We start from the raw sequence: 21,751 nt of genomic DNA, 5'->3' as shown, positions 1-21,751 counted from the left end.
GTTGTGTATTATGCACACACACCCTTCTTAGGGTCTTACACAAAGTGCCTTCGCCATGCCTTTACCAAAGTGTCATGAAATTTAAGTGACTGTCATTCCCGTGGGCGACTTAGCATCATCATGGACTAGGTCTCCTTTTGCAGGTCTCTGTCACCTGACTTCAGGTGCCTCGAGAGTGGAACCTTTGTCTAATATGCTTAGGGCCTTGTGTAGTTCAATGAATGTCTGCTGAATGGCATGGGGTGACAGTACAGCAAACATGATAGGACCAGATTGGCAGGTCTTGATTCAGTTTCCTGCAAGGTAACAAAACAGACTTTAAGGCACTGCTGCTTACTTGTTTTTTGAAGGCCAGCAGGTTTGATCTTGCTTGTCCCCTATTAATAAGGGATGCCCCGCATGGGTGTATGTGTCCACGTTCATTTTATCTTCAGTGCTCCGTGGGTGAGAGGCCCTTTAAAGTTTGGAAATGTGGAACTGGATCTCATGGAAATGCTTTATGACAAGATTTCCACTCCTTCCCCCCAGACCCTCTAAAATAGCACCAGAATCCCAGTAGCGCTGAGTGTTTGATGAGTAACTGCACAAGCCCATTTGAGATAAAGAAATATCATTGCATCAGGGAATCTGGCCACTTATGAAGCTAAGTGAAAACAGCCCAACCCCTCAGCTCACAGGCAGGACAACAGATGGACATAACGTCTGCTGGATGACAGCCACCGTTTGGGAAGCTCCCACCCAGCAGATGAGGGTTGGGTGGATAGATCTGATGTAAAAACATTTCCAGGAAGAACTGTTCAGAATAGAACAGACTGGTGTGACATCAGCCTGCCTCGGAGCTGAGATGGGTGGGGATGAGTCACTGGAGAAGTAGCAGTCTCTCGTGGACAAAACCCTGGGTCATCCAGGGGCAGCTTCTCCCGCTCTCATGACCTGGTATGGCCTGAGGATGGCCAGGGCTCATTCTTTTCCACACCCAGGGAGAGAGGCGGCAGTGCTTGGCTTGTTCCTTAGGGAAGGCCCCACCAGTGGAGGCAGTGCAGAACTCAAAGATTTGGGGGAAGGCCTCGTTCCTTCTTCCCTGAATGGAATATGATTTATATCTTGCCAAAAAGGTTTGACGTGCTGATAAAAATTCATGTAACAAAATGAGATTTAGTTTAAGGTAAATCAGGTTGAAGGAGAATAAAGTGCCAACTCTGCTGAGGCTAAGAAGAAAGTGAATATGAAGAAAGATGTATCATAAGGCCTCATGTGTGCTAAAGGTAGATCACTCATTCAAGTTCTGAGCTTCGTGGACACAGAGGCAATGAGAGAGAAGTGATTTTGAAAAGAGTCTGGCACTATAAAGTAAAGGTCAGCGGTTCAGGAACATCCCCATCTTTCTAGGCCCTGGGGCACAAGAGAAATTTTCCTGGGTCATCATTAAGGGAACCCTTAATACAAGAGACTATGATTCAAGAAAAGTGATTCCATGGGGCTAGAACAGTGCAGCTTAGCTTCATGGCTACAGTGATCTGCTGTGAAAGAAATTACAGGTTATTCAGGAAAGTATTTTTCAGACTCTAGTGATATGTCAGGGCCCATTGATGGAAAACAAAATTGATGCTGGAAACATTTAGTGTCTAGTGTTAAAAGCCAGAAGGAAGAAGCACATTAACCTCATCCGTGTCATTAATATCATTATCCACTAATACGTGACAGAGGTTTGGGAAGCCTGCGAGAGCTCTGTTCCCCTGCATGCGCCCAGCCATGCATGCAGCTGGCGCTCCCATCTGGCCATTAGCACATATGCTCTCTGTGCGGGGATTGCTCCCCTACTCTGTGCACCTTTTCTTACCTGTTGTCTTTTTTGGAATGTGTATCATACCTTAATCATGAATCAAATTTTTATCATTCCTTGTAGCAATGAATATGTCCTTGAGATCATTTTTTACTGTCTGCTTTCATCCAGGCTTGCATTATAGCTCATGGAGCTTCTGTCAGCTTTGTGTAGGCTTGAAAGTGTCTATGATCAAATTAATTCAGAAAGTGCTGATCCAGGGAAATGACTGGGCCTCGGGGCCTTCAGTGACATAGTGGCACGTGACTAGCACTGCCAGTAGGTTCAAAGTTATGTTGTTGAATTAGGGCTTATCTAGATATGTGCAAAATCCCCCAGACAGTCCACAGGGTGAGCATGTATTTATGTAAACTGAGGCACTTACCAGTACTGTGGCCCAGAAGGTGTTACCTGAATCCATTCCTCAGAGGGGGGCAGAGGCAGCATAACCAATTCGGGGGCAGGGGACAATAAAGGCTTGACTTACATTAAAGACGGGGGGCAGGGCCTCCCCGGTTGCGCAGCGGTTGAGCGCTGCTGGGTTGCGAAGCTGCCCACAGCCTCTGCAGCGCCAGTTCGATCCCCGGCTGCTCCCCGGCCACCAGAGGAGGGTCCCACATGGCGCGCAGACCTCTCCTGCTGCCCTCTGCTCCCCTCAGCAGTGTACTTCTGCCTGCTCTGCTCCCTGCTCTGGCTCTGGTGAATTCTCTCACCCTCCCAAGCTTCTGACTGTACCCAGTGTTTGTATAAATAAATAAATAAATCACTAAATAAAAAGAAAGATGGGGGACAATTCTCTGTGATTATGGAAGGATCTTGTACAGGAGATACAGAGAACTTTCCAAAGGAATTGCAATTGTTGGAAAATGCAACTACAGTTATTCATTTGGTGGTTACTGTGTACCAAATACCATGCTAAGCCTTGCAGACTTTATTTTACTTAATCCCCCCCAGAAACTGTAAAGCAGATAGTATCCTCTTTCTATGAATGGGTAACTGAGTGCCATGAAGAGGTTAAGAAAATATCCCTGATGACATGCAGTTGAACTGGTGACGATATTTAGGTCACATGGCAGATAGTTCTAAAGCTCTTTGTAGCCTGGTGATTCTAGATTGTTGTCAACTTCAGGGTGGCTGCTGCTCAGTGACCTTGTGTTTGGGCCAAGAGAGGTATGTAGACTGCTTCATGGGCTCTTCTTTTCTCCTTTAGCCTGTGAAGACGGATACAGGCTGGAAAATGAGACCTGCATGAGGTAGGCTACGTGCTCATTTATTCTGATGAATTCACTACAAGCCTTATTTACCTTACTAGGCAAATTGTCTCAGTTATTTTCTTGAATATTTGAAACCAATCTTTGTTCTTTTCTTTGTTGGCTTGCAGTTGCCCATTTGGCCTTGGCGGTCTTAACTGTGGAAACCGTAAGTATGCAAAGCTCACACAGCAGCTCCTCCCCTCTCCCTCACTTCAGATCCTCTGTCTTCTCAACTCCTGCGTTGGAGGTGTGGGGAAGCAGAGAGGGACTTCCCAGTGCTCTCTAGGTGCTGGAGGTCTGGCAGGGCAGGTAAACACAGTCCTACACCACCCTGGTTCTGCAGTGTTAATGCAATAGATTAGCCTGAGGTGTGAGGTGGGGAGGGAGTAGTATGTTCTACTATGTGGGACGTCAGTGAGAGCTCTCTGCCCCCACAAACCCTCCCCTGCCCCAGCCATGCATGCCGCTGGTGATCACCTCTGCTGTCTGCGGGGATTGCTCCCCGACACTGTGCACCTTTTCTTACTTGTGATCAGTAGAAGGAGAGTAGAAGAAACTGCCAAGAACTTTTTGTGGGGACTAGAAACAGAGGTGTTCTGAACTTTGACTGTCAGGTATGGAGGAAAAAGGAATCCCAGGCAGGAAGAAGAACTTACTCAGAGGTCCTGGGGCAGCCTGTGCCCATAGTGTCCTGGCAGCCTGTGCCCATGGTGTGAGCAGGTGTGAGTAAGCGTGGAAAGAGAGGTGGACGGATGCTGAAGGATTGGCTTGCCAGGTATACAGGGGCCAAACTGTTGGGGTTTTGATGGCCAGTGTGAGGGTTTAGACTCTGATCACTAACTGCTGTGGAAGTAACAACACTTTCAGAGCCTGAAAGCAGTGTGGCTGAGGAAATCAAGCCGGGTACAATGTGGACCATAGATGGGAACAGGAGCCTGTGAGTTCAGCAGCTCTCAGTGTGGTCCCTGCTGGGGCTCAGGGCTAGTGACAGCATCCCCTGCCCCCTGAGCCAGAGGGTAGACAGGTGGTGGCTGTGTGTCCGCTAATCACATGGTTGGTTCCGCTGGCAGCCCACACCATCCTCCTACAGTCACCTTGTTAGCACCACCTCAGATATGGTTGAACAACAAAAGATGCCCCTCTCATTCCTGTCACTCAGAAATGCCAAGAGTTTTGAATGGTCTTATGCCAGGAAACCAGGAAGATCAAGTAGATATTTATTTTATCACAGTACTACAGGTGTACTCAGTTTAATATAGTGAGGACAGGGGCTTCCCCTGGTGGCGCAGTGGTTGAGCGCTGGGCTGCGAGGCTGCCCGCAGCCTCTGCAGTGCCGGTTCGTTCCCCGGCTGCCGGCGAGGGTTCCACAAAAGTAAATAAATCAATAATAAAGTGAGGACATTATCCTACTTTAGAAATTAAAAAGTAGTCAAAATTTTTTTAAGCATTGTATTTAAAAAGGTAGGTTTTGGTGTTTGGAGATTTGGCTTATGTGAAACGGCATGGATAGCAGTATATGTCCCTTTCTAAAAACCACCATTTAGTAGGCCTCCCTGGTGACTCAAACAGCACTGTGAAGCTATCCACAGCCACTGCAGCAAGAGTTCGATCCCCGGCTGGCCAGGGAGCTACCCGCATGGTGCAGCAGACCTCTCCCGTCTCGTCCACAGCTCCACTCAGCAGTGTATTTCAGTCAGTCTGCCTGTTCTGTTCCCCGCTCTGTCTCTGGTGAATTCTCTTACCCCCTGCACTTCTGGCCTGTACCCCAGTTCTTGTATGCACAAATAAATAAATTTTTAAAACAAAAAACCACCATTTAGACAAGACAGTTCCTCAGCCTGGCTCAGGAAGACATCTGTGCTTTAAAGGGACTGCTGGGTACAGATATGTCTTTGTTCACGTCTTAGCATGAATCTCACTCCTCAAAGCCAGAACTAAGCCATCATGCCCTTAAATTGAACAGAGAACAGGGTAACCTGCACACATACGTAGACTAAAGAAAGGCTAGGACTTTTCAGTGTAGAAACGGAGGTGAACAGCCAGACAAAGCATTGAAGCTATTTGAGACTTTTTCACCAAGTGCTGGAATACCAGAACTAAATAGTAAAGTCTTTGAAAAGAAATGGTTTTAGAGGTAAGAGTAGTGATCACACTACATGCCCCGAACTTTATCCTAAGACTTTCTAAGTATTAAAATCAGAGAAGCTTAATTAATATCACGGAGGAGGTGCTTAAGAATGATTTACCCCATTTTAATCCACTATCACTTTAAGTGAGGGAGGGCAATGCAGCTGAGTTGGCTCACATGGGCGAGAGTCTTATTTGAGTACAGCCCCATCAAAGGGTGAAGGATAAGAGAGTGAGAAGACTGAGAGACCAGCGCAGAGAGGTGGCCAGCTCTGGGGTGATCCAGGAAGCAGGAGGTGAGAGGTGTCACCTGACAGGTCTCTCCCAGAATGCGCCAGTACTTCAAATCTGTGTTGTTCCAACAGCAACCTAACTAGGTTTTTTTTGTTTTCTTTTTTTTAAAGATTTATTTATTTTATTTATACAAGCACTGGGCACAGTCAGAAGCGTGGGAGGGTGAGAGAATTCACCAGAGCCAGAGCTGGGAGCAGAGCAGGCAGAAGGACCGAAGTACACTGCTGAGGGGAGCAGTGGGCGGCAGGAGAGGTCTGCGCGCCATGTGGGACCCTCCTCCGGTGGCCGGGAACAGCTGGGGAGCAGCCGGGGAGCAGCCGGGGAGCAGCCGGGGAGCAGCCGGGGATCGAACCAGCGCTGCAGAGGCTGCGGGCAGCTTCGCAAGCCAGTGCTCAAACCTGCGCCACCGGGGAGGCCCATCCCTAACTAGGTTTTGCCAGAAACTGCTTCGTATTTCTCAGTGAATGGAAGAGTGACCCATAGAGGACAAACAGACATAGGGGAAGCACTTGAAAGGGTGGCCAGAAGAGTGAGCGGCAGGCCGTTGTTCTAAGAGGCATTTAGTGATCTGTTTCCTCCCAGCACTCATTAAAGACTACATTTAAATATATATGAAAATGATCTACCCCTTTATCCATTGACTATTCTGTAAGTTCCTGTGTTCTCCCCATTATGTTTGCGTGGTTTTAGAGGTAGCCAGTTTTCTCTGATCCAGCAGCTTCCATTTCCTTCCCTTGTAGCCATGCCATCATCATTATGTCCAGCAGAGGGCAGCCCCTCTCTGGATTGCTAGCTCCCTGCCTCGGCCACATTTCAGCCTCTTGTGAGTTTGTTGATGTGTGTGACTATCACTTTATGATTTTAATATCTGTATTAGTGTTAGTGTTGCAAATTCATTAATAGAAACTAGTAATACAAGGCACCTGCCCCTTTCTCTGAGTCTCAGACCAGCCCAGGCCAGGTTGGAGAATCCAAAATCCAGAATTCTATCACCGTCTGTGCTGACAGCGCCTTGTCACGTCTGTGCCTTGTCCCTCAGTGTTTTGTGCCAATGGTGGGACTCTGACCACCCGCCGCTGTCACCACCAAGGATGGGTGCCTTTTGAGCATTCTGACCCATACGGCACGTTCGTAGGCAATAAACGCCTCATCTCTATGCAGACTTGGGGTGTGCACTCTCCTCAAGCCCAAGGAGATGGGGAGTCCAGCTTTTTCAGCCTAGCACATGGTTGTGAGACCCCCTTCATGCCTAAATTCCTGGGAGTCTTCCAACTCTAATATATTCTGGCTTTAAGAGAATATAACCTTTAGCCTTTCCAAAAGTTTCTCTTTGCTTTCTCACTGTGCCCAAATTTTATTCCTCTTTTCCCGTAAAGAATACCCTTCAAACTGGAGAAGGCAGGACCAGCCATAGTCTCAGGACTCTTAGTTCCTGAGGTAGTGCAGACCAGCCGAACTCCATGTACCCCCGACAGGGACCCCACTACTGGGCAGCTCAGGGCCACACCTGTCTTATCACTGTTCCATTTTTTTGTTTGCATGTAAAGTATGACATAAAGTATTTCTTTCCATGTAAAGTATGACATTCTAACCCTTCTGCCTTACATCCGAAGGCCCCAGAACACTCTTACACACTTGTTGTCAAGGTGCCCCTCTCTTTCCTTATCCCTCCACTCTTTTCCTAAATGTGCTCGTTTCTTCCTCTGCTTGAATTTTATAGTGGCTCCTCCTGTTGATTTTAACCAGGAGGTTGAAACCTGCTCCTCCCCTGACATCTTGGTTTGCATTGCTTCTTTCCCTCATTTTTAAAATGAATAAATTTTATTTATTCATAACATAAAACAAACATGATCATTAATTTTCTTTTTTTAACCTAAATTAATTAGAAAATAGATAGAAGTTAAGGGAGGGAAAAAACTCAATTCTCATCATCACCAAGCAGCCCTGGGAATGCCAGGGTGTATCTTGCCTCCTCAGTGTGATACACAGGGCCAGCACCTGCGCCTGGGCGCTTGCTGGTAATGTAGGATTTCAGGCCTGTCCCCTCCAGACCTACTGAATTAGAATCTGAATTTTAACCAGACCCATAGATTTGGTTAATCCTTAGATTTGTATGCACATGGAAATTTGAGAAGCACTGGTATATTTCTTTCTAGAGGTATGTGCATGTGTGTCTTTTTACCAGAAGCTAGATCTCATACAATAAACAATTTTGTAGCCTTTTAAGCCTAATAAAATTATGCAGTGTTTTTATTGACATAACTTTATATGTCATTTTGGGTAATTCTATCTAATTCAGCTCTGCAGATATACCATAATTTACTTAACCATTCCCCTTATTACCATTTTTTTTTTTATTATTGAGGTAACAGTGGCTTACATTATTGGTATTTCTGAAGTATAGGATTTCTCCCACAGGTATCATCACCATAGTGCACCCGGCACCAAATCACCCCAAGTTCCCCAGCACAGTCCATTGTGCTCTCTCTCTGTCCTCACCCCTTCCTCAGCCCTTCCCCCTCTGGATGCTTCAGGTCAATAGTCAGCTTTCCTATTCCCACTTTCTAAGCCATATTTTGTGGTTATTGTCACTTTCTGATTATAGAAATAATTAATTTTTCTAAATTACCTTTGCCTGGTTGTAGACATTTTATCTATCCCGCCTTCATATTCATAACATATGCTTTTTGTAGGTTGTTCTTTCCATTCGAAGTTTCCACATCTCTTCATATGGAGACTCCCACCCCACCAGTCTCCCTTGGCCAGCGAGGACTGATTCAGAGCCTCTTTTTCCCATGTGCGGTCCTATTCCTCCTCTTCTTGGAAACCAGAAATTCAAGATAAAGATCATTCTTTATTATTTTACCACCCAATGACCAGTCTGGGGCCAGGTGTGTGAAGTTTCTTCAGTGTGTTAACCCTGTTGTTACATTGGGCTGAGAAACATTCACACCAGTAGAAAAGCTATGTTGTCAGGAGTCACCCACAACAAATACCCAGAAGACGGCTCTGAACTGCTTACAAAGAAGAAGAGATAGTTTACCTGGAAGTTAGCTGTGACTCTCATTTAGCTAAATGCAAACATCTCACTTCATGTCAGATGGGAAGAAACAGGGTGAGGGAAGAGAGAGCTAGTGCTCTGTGTGTACTCTTGGGTATGTCACATACAGCCCAAAGATGTGAGAAATCACACTTCCCAACCTACAGAGGAAAAAGGAATGCTGTGAACAGAGGTTCTTAAGGATAGACAAGAAATTGCAAGAGGAATAGAAAGATTTATAAGGAAAAATACTAACCATCCCTCACTAATGAGATCAGTGAGGTCAAAACAAAACAAAATGGGGAGAACTGAGTGAATTTTAAAATAAAACTAATGTGACTACTTGAAAACTCTGTAATGAGTTCAAGAATTGTGAAGGAAGGTGTATTGGTACTATTTGGACACCAGTTTTGATGTGTGTGTTTTTCCTACACAGTCTGATATGATCTACCTGGGGACAGCATCAGATCCCACAGGTTAATGGTTAAGGTCCTACAAGACCTTATCCCTTCCATTTCTGCACCAATCATAATGCTTCTGGATACTGGCTATGGATTGGAGGTTTCCACAACCACCTTCTTGAATTCAGTTAATTTGGTAGCACAGCTCACATAACTTCGAGGAGCATTTTATTTACTGGAATACCCATGTCTCATAAAAGGATGTAACTCAGGAACAGCCAGATGGGAGAGAAGCACTGGACCAGGGAATTGGTCTAGAGAAGCACTAGACCAGTGACCATGCCCTCTCTAAATGTTCCACTCTCCCCAGATCTCCACTTGTTCTCCAACCCAGAAACAATCCAAACTCCTTGCTTTTGGGGTTTTATGGAGGCTTCAGTATATGGGCCTGGTTGATAAAATCACCTGGACTCAATCCAGAATGTTGGAGTGAGAGTTGGGGGGACAGAACATGTTGGAGGGAGAGTTGGGGGGACAGAACATGTTGGAGGGAGAGTTGGGGCGACAGAACTGAATGTTCCAAACTTCTAATCATTAGGTTGGTTCCCTTGGCAACCAACCTCTATCCTTAGTTACCTTGGGGCTTTCCAAAGCCTCTTTAACTTAACAAAAGATACCTTTACTGTTATCACTTCGGAAATCCCAAGGGTTTCTGGAACTCTGTGCCAGAAACAAGATGAAGACCAAATATATATTTCATATTATAAATCACATATCACAGTTGGCTTCTGAAACAAATAAGCCTAGGTAGGTTAAGCAGCAAAGATAGGAAGGATCCTGGCACATTCCATGGAATTCCAGCATCGGGAGAAGCAAGAGTCATGGAATTGTCAGATTCACAATAGCTGGAGGTTAGGGTTTTCATATCAGAGGACACATTAACCTGGGTTCATCTCACCTCTCATCTCTGCTCTTTACTGTTTGTGTTCAGGGTTCCTCTCCTCCCCAGACAGCATGATGGGAAATAGGCTCACCAAACAGCTTTGAGTGTGTGGCACTGGTTCAGTCATGTTGAAAGGAATTTCTGTCTCTTTCCCAAATTGAGTTTCCTGGGAAGGAAATAATTGATCCAGTTTGAATGATCCAAACTGATCCCTGACCAATCTGCTGTAGCCAGGCGATATGTAAGCATGCCTGCTCTCACTTGTTACCTGCACGTGGGAAGGGTGAATAGTTCCCAGAAGGGGGTTGGCTAAGAAGACATCCAGTAGATTCCACTCAAATAAGCATGGAAGCAAGGAAAATAAGCATATAGGAAAGATTAAGGCCTAGAATGGGTTGGTTTAATGAAAAATGTCAACAGTGATGACAGCCAGATCAACCTATGACCAGATATTTAGAAGAATAAGGAAAACAGCTATTGCTTGGGGAAGACTGTTGAAATGTCAACAGATGTCCAAGAGAAAGTCAAACTAAGAATTCCAAGTTGTAGAGAGTCTTTTCGCTCTAGAGAGGGTCGGACAGGCAGCCCTCTGCCTCTGTCTCGCCTCACAAATACACACCCACATCACCCCTAGAGTTCATACACATCACAGGTAGTATAATTCAAGACCAGTTTATACATCATCATGTGACTCAGTAAATCTAAAATCAATACTTAAGTTCAAAAGATAAGCTGTATTTCATAAACTGCCTTGGCAGTAGATAGAAGAAAAAAGATCTGTCGCTTATGTTGTCCACAGGCTTATTACAAGTGTCCGGTAACATGGCTGCCAACAGACATCAGTTGTGCTCTTTGAAAAAGTATATACATATAAAATAAATTATATATACATACTTACGTGCATACAATCTCTAGATTTAGAGCCAGTTGTGTGTGTATTTGTGTAAAAATATGAATGAAATTTGAGAATTATAGAAAAGTATGAAGAAGAAGAAAATAAAAGGGTTTTTATGCCCCAGGGAGGGCTGACTTATGCGAATGTTTGGGCGAATTCCCATGCAGGTTCTTTATACTCGTGTTCATAGAGTTCTTCTTCTCCTGTGTCATCTAAGCCAGTACTGCCCTAAGTCTGATCTGCATCCTGGCAGCCTCACATCCCCGGGATCTTGCTAGAAATAGAACTTCTCAGCCCTAGCCCAGACTTATGAATCAAATCTGTTGTGGTGGGAACTGGGCATCTGTGTTTCAACAAGCCTTCTGGATGATTCAAAAAGCTGGGGAAGCATTAGTCTGTACCAGTGTTACTCAAGCATGGTCTGTGAACTGTTACTGCACTGCCATAAGATAATACCAAAAAATAAGAGTGAGCACCTAGAAACATTTGTATTAATTGACATGGCTGTAACATCCAAGGGTGGGATCATTTTAAAATTTATTGTACTTTACAAAAGTATCAGTTCAGAGTAGACTCTTTAAAAAAGGAGAAAGGGAAATTCATCATGGTTGGTACCTGTGGGGAAAGACAGAGGAACAAATAGGGCTTAATTTTCTTTCTTTAACAAGAATATCTAAAAGCACAAAGAAAAAGTGTTCCTTGACCTCAGATCAATTGGGAAGCACTAGTCTACGTCATCATTGCTTCTTTTTTAGGCAAAACTGCTTGTTTCAAAGAGGAATCTGACACAACTGCAGCCACATGCAAGGGTGACTTCCAAAATCAGTGCTTTTTTTGTTTCACCTGGAAATGAGAAATTTTGAACTTAATGTGGAGGAGTAAGCAGGAGCTCGACTTTGGTCTTTCATTAGCCACAAAGAGAGCCATGTGGTTGCTTTCAAGCAGGGAAATGGCACTATCGGTTTAGTTTTCGAGAAGAATGAGCCAGTCGCGGTGCAGGAAGATGAGTTGGTGGGTGACTGCAGTTGTCCAGTGAGGGATCCAGGGTTGATGGTGGCACAGAGTGGTGTGGATGGAGAGGAAGATGAGTCAACAGACTCAAGAGGCTTGTCTTTTCCTTTACTTTTGCTATAAGTGAATCTAGAATACATGTGTCAGGAGACGAGGGAAAGAATGTCCTTGTTCCCATGCTTTGGCTTGGTTTCCTCTGTAACTTAATTCTGATGGTTTTTCATAATAGCCAGGCTTCTGAGATGTTCATTTAAAGATAGCTAAATGGTTGCAGAGCTTGTATTTGCTCACTGTCAGCTCTGCACAATTTGTTGATCTTACCTGAATACCTAGAGAGTCTTCATTTACTATAGAAAAGCCTGTTATTGGTCCTCACACTCTGAGAACATGACTTTAATTGTATCTCCATGGAAAAATAAATCAACCAGAATATTTAATAAACTTTGTTGAAAATATAATTTTTCCCCAGAAATACACAGGCACAAAACCATTTAATTAAAATTTTAATATTGTTTATTACGCATTGTTGGTGAGAAGGAAAAATTTACCCCTGCCCCCTGGATTCTTCTCAGACTGGTAGTCAAATTCACATCAGACAGTTTAGTAGGAGAAAAGCCCAAATTTAGTTATATATATGTGGGGAATCTACATGGAAATGAGGATTCCAAAGCTCATGGGGCAAAGTAGGGGTATATATCATGAGCTGAGGAGTGGAATGGGAGCCTGGGATGGCAAGGAGAAAGGAAAGTGACTCAAGTGATGTGGAAATGTGACTCATAAAATGAAGACCTGGTTCTTTGTAATTAGGTATTTGCCCAGCCATATAGATAGGGTCTCTGCCCTCTTACACTGTTGGTGGGAATGTAAACTGGCCCAGCCCCTATGGAAAGCAGTTTAGATGTTCCTCAAAACACTAAAAATAGATCTGTCATATGACCCAGCAATTCCACTCCTAGGTATCCACCTACCCAAAGAACGTAAAAACACCAATTTGAAAAGAAACCTGTGTTTATTTCAGCGCTGTTTATAATATCAAGATATGGAAACAACCCAAATGCCCCAAAATAGATGAAAGGATCAGGAAGATAAAAGGATCAGCAATCAAAAAAGACAAACTCATACCATTTGTGACAACATGGATTGAGCTGGAAGGGATTATGTTCAGGGAAATAAGCAGAAGGGGAAAGATATTTACCTGATGGTGTCACTAATATGTGGAATACAGATAAACCAAACAAAGAGTTAGACAAAGGCAAATTTTAAAACCACCCCTGGAAGTTGACCATTGATTTGAGGCCTCCAAGAGAGGAGGGTTAGAAGGAGGGGAAGGGGTGAGAATTGGGGGTTGGAGGGGTACAATGGATTGTGATGGATGACTCTGGGTGCTTTGTTGGTATGAGAGCTACAGTGACCACACCTGAGGGTCAGAATATCCTATACTGTCAAAATATTAACAAGGATGTAAAGGTACTTCATTAAATAAATAAAAATAGATAGGGTTCTCTGATATAAAGACTATTTCTGGTCAGAACCCTTAATCAGGGTAGGACCATCAGTTTCTATTCTTTCAGATAATTAAGTTTCTTTTGAGCCCGCAGGAAGACATGACTTTTCCCTATATCATTATAGATTCTTGGCTAAGATCTTTCCCTTAATAAAAGACAGATGAATAGGACCAAAAAATTAATTGCATAAATACTTATTGGAGCCCCACAAGAATATGAGACTCAATAGATGGTTGAACATTATAAAACCTTCCCAAGCTAAGGTGGGGATGGGGGTGTCGGGGCTGTAATTCACAGGTAGGTGAGAGGAGGTGATGTCTGCCTTGCCATGCAGATAAGTCTCTCTTGGTGAAAAAGTCATCTCTGGTAATACATCTTCCTGGTATGAGCTAAGGTAAATTTCCTTTACAAGCAATTTCCATTGTTTTCAGAGCTCAGGGTGTTCAATTTCTCAAAATAATCAGCCCAAAATAATAAACATTCCAAATATTTTGGGTGGCAAATTCTGCTACCTTCAACAGAGAAAGCACATAGCTAACCTTACAGGAAATGAAAAGTGAGATGTTTGGGCCTCCCCGGTGGCGCAGCGGTTGAGCGCTGGGTTGCGAAGCTGCCCGCAGCCTCTGCAGCGCCGGTTCGATCCCTGACTGCACCCCGGCCACCGGAGGAGGGTCCCACATGGCGCGCAGACCTCTCCTGCAGTGCCCTCTGCTCCCCGCTCTGGCGCTGGTGAATTCTCTCACCCTCCCACGCTTCTGACTGTACCCAGTGCTTGTATACATGAATAAAAATAAATCTTTAAAAAAAAAAGATAAGTGAGATGTTTGGGGCCAGTTTCAGTCTGTTGATAATTAACCTACAGTTGAGCCGGCTCCTAATAACCGTTTGGAAACTTTGAAAAATTAAAGGTTTATTACTTACTCGACCTGGAAATTGTGTACTATACCTGGAACCATGAACCAAAGAAGGGAAGGGGCAAGGGTGTGGGGGCAGGGAGGGGGTGCAGTGCATTTTAGAGCCTGGAATCTTGTTTTTATTGGGGTTGAGAGTTCGGCCTAGAGTTTTCCAGGCTCACTCTTTATTCGTGAACTTAAAAGAATGGGAAATATGAAGCATAGGGGGAAAAAAAAAACACCCAAATGGTCAGTTATTAAAATCAACCAAGATAGCGAAAACAGAGGAGCCTTATTTACTTCTGTGACCTGTGGTGTGTTTACTTGAGAAGGCTCTGTTTGTCTTTTTTTTTTTTTAAGATTTATTTATTCATTTATACAAGCACTGGGTACAGTCAGAAGCACAGGAGAGTGAGAGAATTCACTAGAGCCAGAGCGGGAGCAGAACAGGCAGGCTGACGAAGAGCACTGCTGAGGGGAGTAGCGGGTGCGGCAGGAGAGGTCTGCGCGCCATGTGGGACCCTTGCTGGGGGCTGGGGATCGAACCAGCGCTGCAGAGACTGTGGGCAGCTTCGCAGCCCAGTGCTCAACCACTGCGCCACGGGGGAGGCCCGAGAAGGCTCTGTTTGAATGGGATTCCTTGGCCAGCTAGACACTTGCATTACCAAAAGAGAAAAACCCAGGGTTTATTATACTACTAGAGTTTCCCAACTGAGGCAGCCTGCTAGTTGTGGAGTGGGGAGGTGAGCCAGTCTATTGTATTCATTTTTTCATTTATAACCTCTTACCTATCCACTTTTTTCTTTTTGACCACTTCTAGCCTATCAGCTTATCACGGTGGTGATTGCAGCAGCTGGAGGTGGGCTTCTCCTTATTCTAGGCATTGCACTGATTGTTACCTGTTGTCGGTGAGTGATGGGAATTCACATTCTGTTTCTTTGCCTGTGCTATGAAAAGGATAATTTTTACTCTTTAAAGAATGTTCAGGTGGTTTAAAATATTATATCATATTATATGGCTGAACCATTAAGAAAAGGAGAAAGGGAAATCCATGAGATGCCATGCGGGAAATATAAAGACAGCAAGTTGAACTTTACTTCTTTTATTTTTAAAAAGAAAATCCCATAGCAAAATCAAGAGAAGGGAAAAAGAAATAGATTGGAATTTATCAAAATGTAACACATACTTCACAGAGCGCTACCAAGAAAGTGGACCAAAAACCCACAGAATAGGAAAAACTCGTAAATTATAGCTGATAAGGCACCTGTATCAAAAATACATAAAGAAATCTTCCAGCTCAATAGTAAGACAAATAGCCCAATTTGAAAATGGGTAAAGAAGTTGAATAGCAGGCCTCCTGGTGGCCTAGGGTTAAGTCTTAGTGCTATCATCACTACCGCCTGAGTTGGATCCCGGCCAGGGAGCTGACCCACTTGGCTTAGCAGACCTCTCCAGTCCCGCCCGCTGCTCCCCTCAGCAATGTATTTCAGTCATTCTGCCTGTTCTGCTGCCCACTCTGTCTCTGGTGAATTCTCCTTTCCCCTGCCCTCCCTGCACCTCTGGCTTGTACCCCAGTTCTTCTACGAAAAAATTAATTAAAAAAAAAAAAAAGTTGAATAGACATTTCTTAAAAGAAGTCATGCAAATGGCTAGTAAGCACATGAAAGGGTCATTGATACCACTAGTTTTAAAGGAATGCAAATCTGAACACCACGGGATATCACTTCATACTTGCTGAGATGGTTACTAAACAACAAGCAAAAAACGAGAAAATAGTAAGTGTTGGTGAGAATGTGAAAAAAAGAGAAATGTAAAATGGTGTACCACTTTCCAAAAGTCTGCCAGTTTCTCAGAAACTTAAACACAGAATTGCCCTTTGACCCATCCATGCCACTCTTAAGTACGTACCAAGAGAAATGAAAATGAAACATAATGTTCGTAGCCACATTATTCATGATAGCCAAAAGGTGAAAATAACCCCAATATCCTTCATCTGATAGGCCAGATTTACAAAATAGGATATTTCCATGCAATGAAATGTTTTCATTCCATAAAAGGATTGAAATACTAACATATCTTGAAAAATAACGCAGAGTGAAATAAGTCAGTCACAAAAAACCACTTATTATAAGATTACATTTATATGAAATGTTCAAAACAGGCAACTCTCATAGAGATAGGAAGTAGATTAGTAGTTTGCTAGAACTGGGATGGGTAGTGGGGCAGAACTAGGGAGTAATAGCTCACGAGTTTGAGGCAATGAAACTGTTCTAAAAATGAGTATAATGATGTTTGCACAATTTTGAAAAATCATTAAATTGTACACCTTAAATGAGGGAATTAAGAATAGGATTACCTGAAATATTTCAGCAATAGGGAAGTTGTGGAAGCATGTGGGATGAGCAAGTTCTCAGCAGGAAACTTGCCTGTAGGCCTCCCTCCAGGAAACTAGCAGGAGTGGATTTCGACTGAAAAGGGAAAGAAGGAAAGGAGTTGGGCCCCTCCCTGTGGTTATTTATTCACATAAGGGAAAATTATGACCTTGATTCATATGATAATAAATGACAGGAATGATTCAGACATACAGATGAGGGAACTTAACAAAATAACACATTTTCTCTTTTACTTTTGATATGAAGGGCATTTTAAGATATCCCCTACCCCAGTGAGACTGCAGAGAACTATTTGCCCTGTCAGTTAAGGAATGCAGGCCTTGTGGCACATCCTTTGCCTATGCAGGGGAAGGAAACTTTTCCTTCTACCACTCTAGGGTCTTTCTCTGGTTTAATAATTAAATTGGCATGTAAGACAGATTAATAGGAGAAAAATATACTTAATAGTTTACGTAAGAAGGCCTCAGAGACATGAGTCTGGAGAGCAAGCTGGTTAAGTCTGCCAGATTGAGGAAAGGAGTGGAAGAGGAGCTTAAGGCTTCAAAGGGGAGGAGGGTAATTCACAGCATAAGAACAGGTGTTGGGTGATTTGATGTTTGTTCTGCCAACCGCATAGGTCATTCAAACAGAACTGATTGTTCTTTGGGACAGGCCTCCTATCTAAGTTGTTTTTAAATAATTAAGGGAGAGATAAAGGTTTGCCTTAAGTCTGTAGGGCCTTGATTACCTTCGGCCTGAAATGCAGTCACACATTGCTAGATACTTGCTAAGAAATGGGTTGTTAGGTGATTTCGTCATTGTGCAAATATCAGGAAGCATAGTTACACAAGCTTAGCTGGAGGAGCATGCCACACGCCTGGGCGCGGTGGTGTTGCCTACTGGGAGCACCATCTGTAGTGGACAGAACCTGATAATCAAGGCATCACTGTAATCCACATGCCCAAGCGGCACATACAGGGGGCCTGTTCTGAACACCTTCACCTTCTTTTGTAAAGTTGCCTTCAAATCATCAAAGATATACCGGGGGGATAAAAGTCTGAATGTGAAACAAGGACCTAGAGAACTAAAGTCTGGTGCTCAAAGGGGCATAAGCTTCATATTTGCTGAGTGTCCTGTACCTGGTAGTGTGGCCATTTCAGGCAGGAGCCTCTCAGTGTCAGGAAAGGAAGGTGGTTGTGAATGCTAAGTTTTTGTTTAAAGAAGATACCCCACCCTCCAGTGAACAATACAGAGGCAGGTCTGTCTATGCCTGCAAGAAGGCCAACACGTAAGCCATATGCTGGACATTTGATTCTATGACCTGAGTCATTATGTACCTTCCCAGAACATTTATTTATAAGTAGAAGGAAGAAACTTCAGTTTATCTTATCCAGGACATCTATAATTAAATTCTCTGCTATAGTCCCACCTAGACAAGTGAATAACACATTACCCAAGCACTTCCCGTCAGTGACATCTCACAAGTAGGGAACTTGCCCCAGGATTCCCCTGACCTGCTAAAGGAAGAGTATGCACAGGTATATAAACACGTGGGCTAGTTTTCTGATTTGTGAAGTAGCTTCAAGTGGTGAAAGAGCACTGGCCAGGGGTTGGGAGACCAGAATTCTAGTCCCAGCTTTACTAGCAGCAAATGCCACCCAGGGAACAAGCCCCATCTCTTTGTAAGGCCAGAGTTGCGTGATCCCCAGAGCTCCTGTTTCAGTATATTTCTGAGACTTCGAAGCTCCCGTGTAAATTCTGATGCCCAAACAGGTTGAGAACCACAGAACTAAAGAATTCTAAAGATCTTCTGGCTCCAGCTTTCTGTGAATTTCTAACTCTTGTTCTCTGGAGTCCAGGAGTCCAGATCGGCTCCACCGCAACTGTCTTTGTCCTCTCTACTCTTGATAACCTGGCCTTTCAGGTTGAAAGAGGTTTTTTTTGTACCAGTTGCATTTTTACTTGTTTTTGGCAAGTACCAAAAATAATAACATTCCTCTGTGGGCAGTGACAAAGAAATAAGTGGTAGCTTTCAGTCTAATTTACCTTATGAAATAACAGATGGTGCTTCCAGATATCATTTGGAACTTATTCATGTAACTTTTCAAATGTTTTTTACCTACAGAAAGAATAAAAATGATATAAGCAAGCTCATCTTCAAAAGTGGGGATTTCCAAATGTCCCCATATGCCGAGTACCCCAAGAACCCTCGATCACAAGAATGGGGCCGAGAAGCTATTGAAATGCACGAGAACGGGAGTACCAAGAACCTTCTCCAGATGACAGATGTGTATTATTCGGTGTGTATCCCTATACCCGGGGCAACCTCGATGCTGTAGTTTCCTCTGAAAGTCAAGGGATTCAGTTTTGTTATCGTGTAGTTAGCTAGAGTGAGCTAAAGCTTAAAGAGAATGGTGGCATGCACTGCTTATTCATATAATTTAAGACTCAGTTTACTTAGGATGTATTTGCACGCTATTTATTAGTTTTGACATTGAAATAGGAAGGATAGTTCCATGGGGCACATTACTGTTGGTTGTCGTAATACCCTCTGGTTCCTGAACTTGCTATTAAGTTACAGGATTGGAAACTGAACGAGAAGGAATGTAGTGGTAGTTAGGCACTGGCCCTTTCATTTTTATCTCTGGCGTGCCATGACCCCCTGTGGCTGCACAGGCAAAACAGCAGGGATTGGGAAAAAATGCATAAAGCAAATGATTCATGTCACCCCCAACAAACACTTCTCAAGGCTTGGATCATATACTCAGGAGTCTGAATTAATTTGCTCTGTCCAGTTCTTGGCTGCCTCATTGGGTAAGTTGGGAGGCTGCCTTGAACTCTTGCTAATTCTGTTCCACATTGAACACCTGGAGCCATATTCCTGTGCGTTGCTCAGTTCACTTCACATAAGTAAACGAAGACAGGATATCTCATGCCATTTGGAGCAGTTTGAGATATAGCAGTAAACATGAAAGCTAACCCTGGGAGGGACTTAATAGCGCTGGCAATTATGTGACAGAAACCACAACCTTGCTGGTTGCTATGGGAATTGACTGAGAGTTCAGACTTTGGATGGGAGGAGTGGGTTTGTTCCTGCTATGGAAGTTTTGAAGGACTCTTTGGAAAATTTCAACCTGGAGGATGAATAAGAAGAAATAAGGGGACAAACATAGGCTCAAACTTAACGCTAGAGAAAAATGATTCCATAGATATTTCTGCAAAAGGGCTTTGCTATTTCCCCCTCTGTTTATCAAGAAAGTTCTTTTTACTTCAGTAACTGCAGACACAACTAAGCAGGTATTTTACCCAGATGCATCCACACACTCACACCCTTTGCTCGATAGGGTGTCCTCCACCCAGCATGGCGTGATGACATGGAAGTGAACAGGACCCAACTTGCTACGTTTCCATGGTGTTAACTAAAGAACTGCCTTAAAAAGAATCAAGAGCTTAAATGAACCCTATATTCATTTCAAAATAGCATTCTGAGTAGTCAGCCTACTTCAGCCCTGAGTAGGCATGGCTGAAGCTTATGGCTAGAAGCTGTCACCTGAGTGAGGGAATTGTCCCTCACAGTGGTCTTGGGTGAACATTGGGGTCTCGTAGGATTACGTTTCTAATATGGAGTATCTAGTGTTTTATTTCTACCAACCAAGCATTTTCCCTTGGTGGTCCTGAATGAGGCCCTCCTTCAAGGAACCAGGTCATTCCTAGGGATTTTTTTCACATCAGATAGATAGTTGCAACCCACTGAATTGTGCTGTGGGTGGGAGACACCTGAGAGTCACTGCTGGCCTCCTGCTCAGGATCCTGACTCCTTATAATCTGTGTAGGTTGGTCCCCATTCATGGCAGGAACAGTTGCATTCTGCTAAATGCCAGCAAGAATTTAAGGTCATTTTGCTTCCCAGAGGAAGACTCTTTTTTTAAGTCAAGATCATAAGCGGGTAATAAATTAATTCTGATAATAATCAAAACAGTAGTTAGCCCAGGGTTTTTGCTATGTTGGTCTAAAATCACTGGGTTTCCCTTCATTGTTTTTTTTTTCCCCTCTTTTTGCCTGAAAATACAGGCAAAGGTATCCCAGTTTGCATAAGGAGACAGAACTGGGAGGTCCTTGCTCTATGATGTATAACTGCCTCCACCTTAAGTTTATTAAATGTAGCCTTCTTTAAAAAAAAAAAACAAACCCACACACAGGGCCTTCCCTGGTGGCGCAGGCACTTGAATGCTATGCTGTGAAGCTGTCCACAGCTTCTGCAGCACTGGTTCAATCCCAGCTGGCCTCAAGGATCCCACATGGTGTGGCAGACCTCTCCTGCCACACCCGCTGCTCCCCTCAGCAGTGTATTTCGTCAGTCTGCCTGTTCTGTTCCCTGCTCTGTCTCTGGTGAATCCTCTCACCCTCCCGTGCATCTGGCCTGTACCCCATGCTTGTATAAATAAATAAATAAATCTTTTTTTAAAAAAAAAAAAAGCTATTAAATTTAAACCCAAGAATAATAAATTGAGTTTTTTCTCTTTGGCCACCAGCCCACAAGTGTAAGGAACCCTGAACTTGAACGAAATGGACTCTACCCAGCCTACACTGGACTGCCTGGCTCTCGGCATTCTTGCATTTTCCCTGGACAGTATAACCCATCTTTCATCAGTGATGAGAGCAGGAGAAGAGACTACTTTTAAGTGCAGAGAGAAGGGGGCCATTGCTCTGAGCTCACCGCCGGGACTGCTGTTGCTCAGAGGACTGCCCCAGGAGGGGCCGCTGCACATTGGCTGCTCCCAGGACACACGGAGCCATGCTTGAGCGGCGACAAAAGTGGGGACAGGTGTGAGGGGAGTGACCACAGCAGAAGGGGGCGCACGGGCCCTGCGGACGTGAGACTGCACGCTGCTCCTTCAGCACCCTCATTGTTACTGTGAATGTGAATGTGGGCAGGCGGGAGCGACCACAGCATGGCCGCTGGCTTGAGGCATGACTGTCAGGGCAGGTCACTAGGCATCATTGCAAGACCCCAGTGTTTCCTTAGTTTGCACTTTAGTGAATTGGATAGGGAAGTCTCCTTTGGGATTTTTTTCAAGACTGTTTTAGAAAGGACTCTTTTCCTCAGACATTTCCTTGAACCTCAGTTTGGTGACTGTCAACAAAATATGGTCTTCTATAGTTGTTTTCCTGCCTAGTATCCACATGCTAGACAA

At 44.0% G+C, this 21,751-nt stretch overlaps 1 protein-coding gene across 1 annotated transcript in view; it reads left to right on the top strand.

Moving 5' to 3' along the window:
* HEG1 (heart development protein with EGF like domains 1) overlaps positions 1-21,358 on the top strand; it is a gene marked incomplete at its 5' end in the record, with an annotated part of 83,068 nt that extends 61,710 nt beyond the window's left edge. The window contains 5 exons of the mRNA XM_084232685.1: positions 3,033-3,075; positions 3,204-3,241; positions 15,005-15,092; positions 18,682-18,856; positions 21,089-21,358. Coding sequence (XP_084088811.1) covers positions 3,033-3,075; positions 3,204-3,241; positions 15,005-15,092; positions 18,682-18,856; positions 21,089-21,238 — 494 coding nt within the window. The 3' untranslated portion in view covers positions 21,239-21,358. The remainder of the gene's footprint in view (positions 1-3,032; positions 3,076-3,203; positions 3,242-15,004; positions 15,093-18,681; positions 18,857-21,088) is intronic.
* Between the last annotated feature and the right edge of the window lie 393 nt (positions 21,359-21,751).

Source organism: Talpa europaea, assembly GCF_964194135.1.
Source record: "Talpa europaea genome assembly, chromosome: 4".
In the NCBI taxonomy this organism is placed as follows: Eukaryota; Metazoa; Chordata; class Mammalia; order Eulipotyphla; family Talpidae; genus Talpa; species Talpa europaea.
The sequence above is the reverse complement of the archived record's forward strand: the minus strand, read 5'-3'. Positions and strand labels throughout refer to the sequence as shown.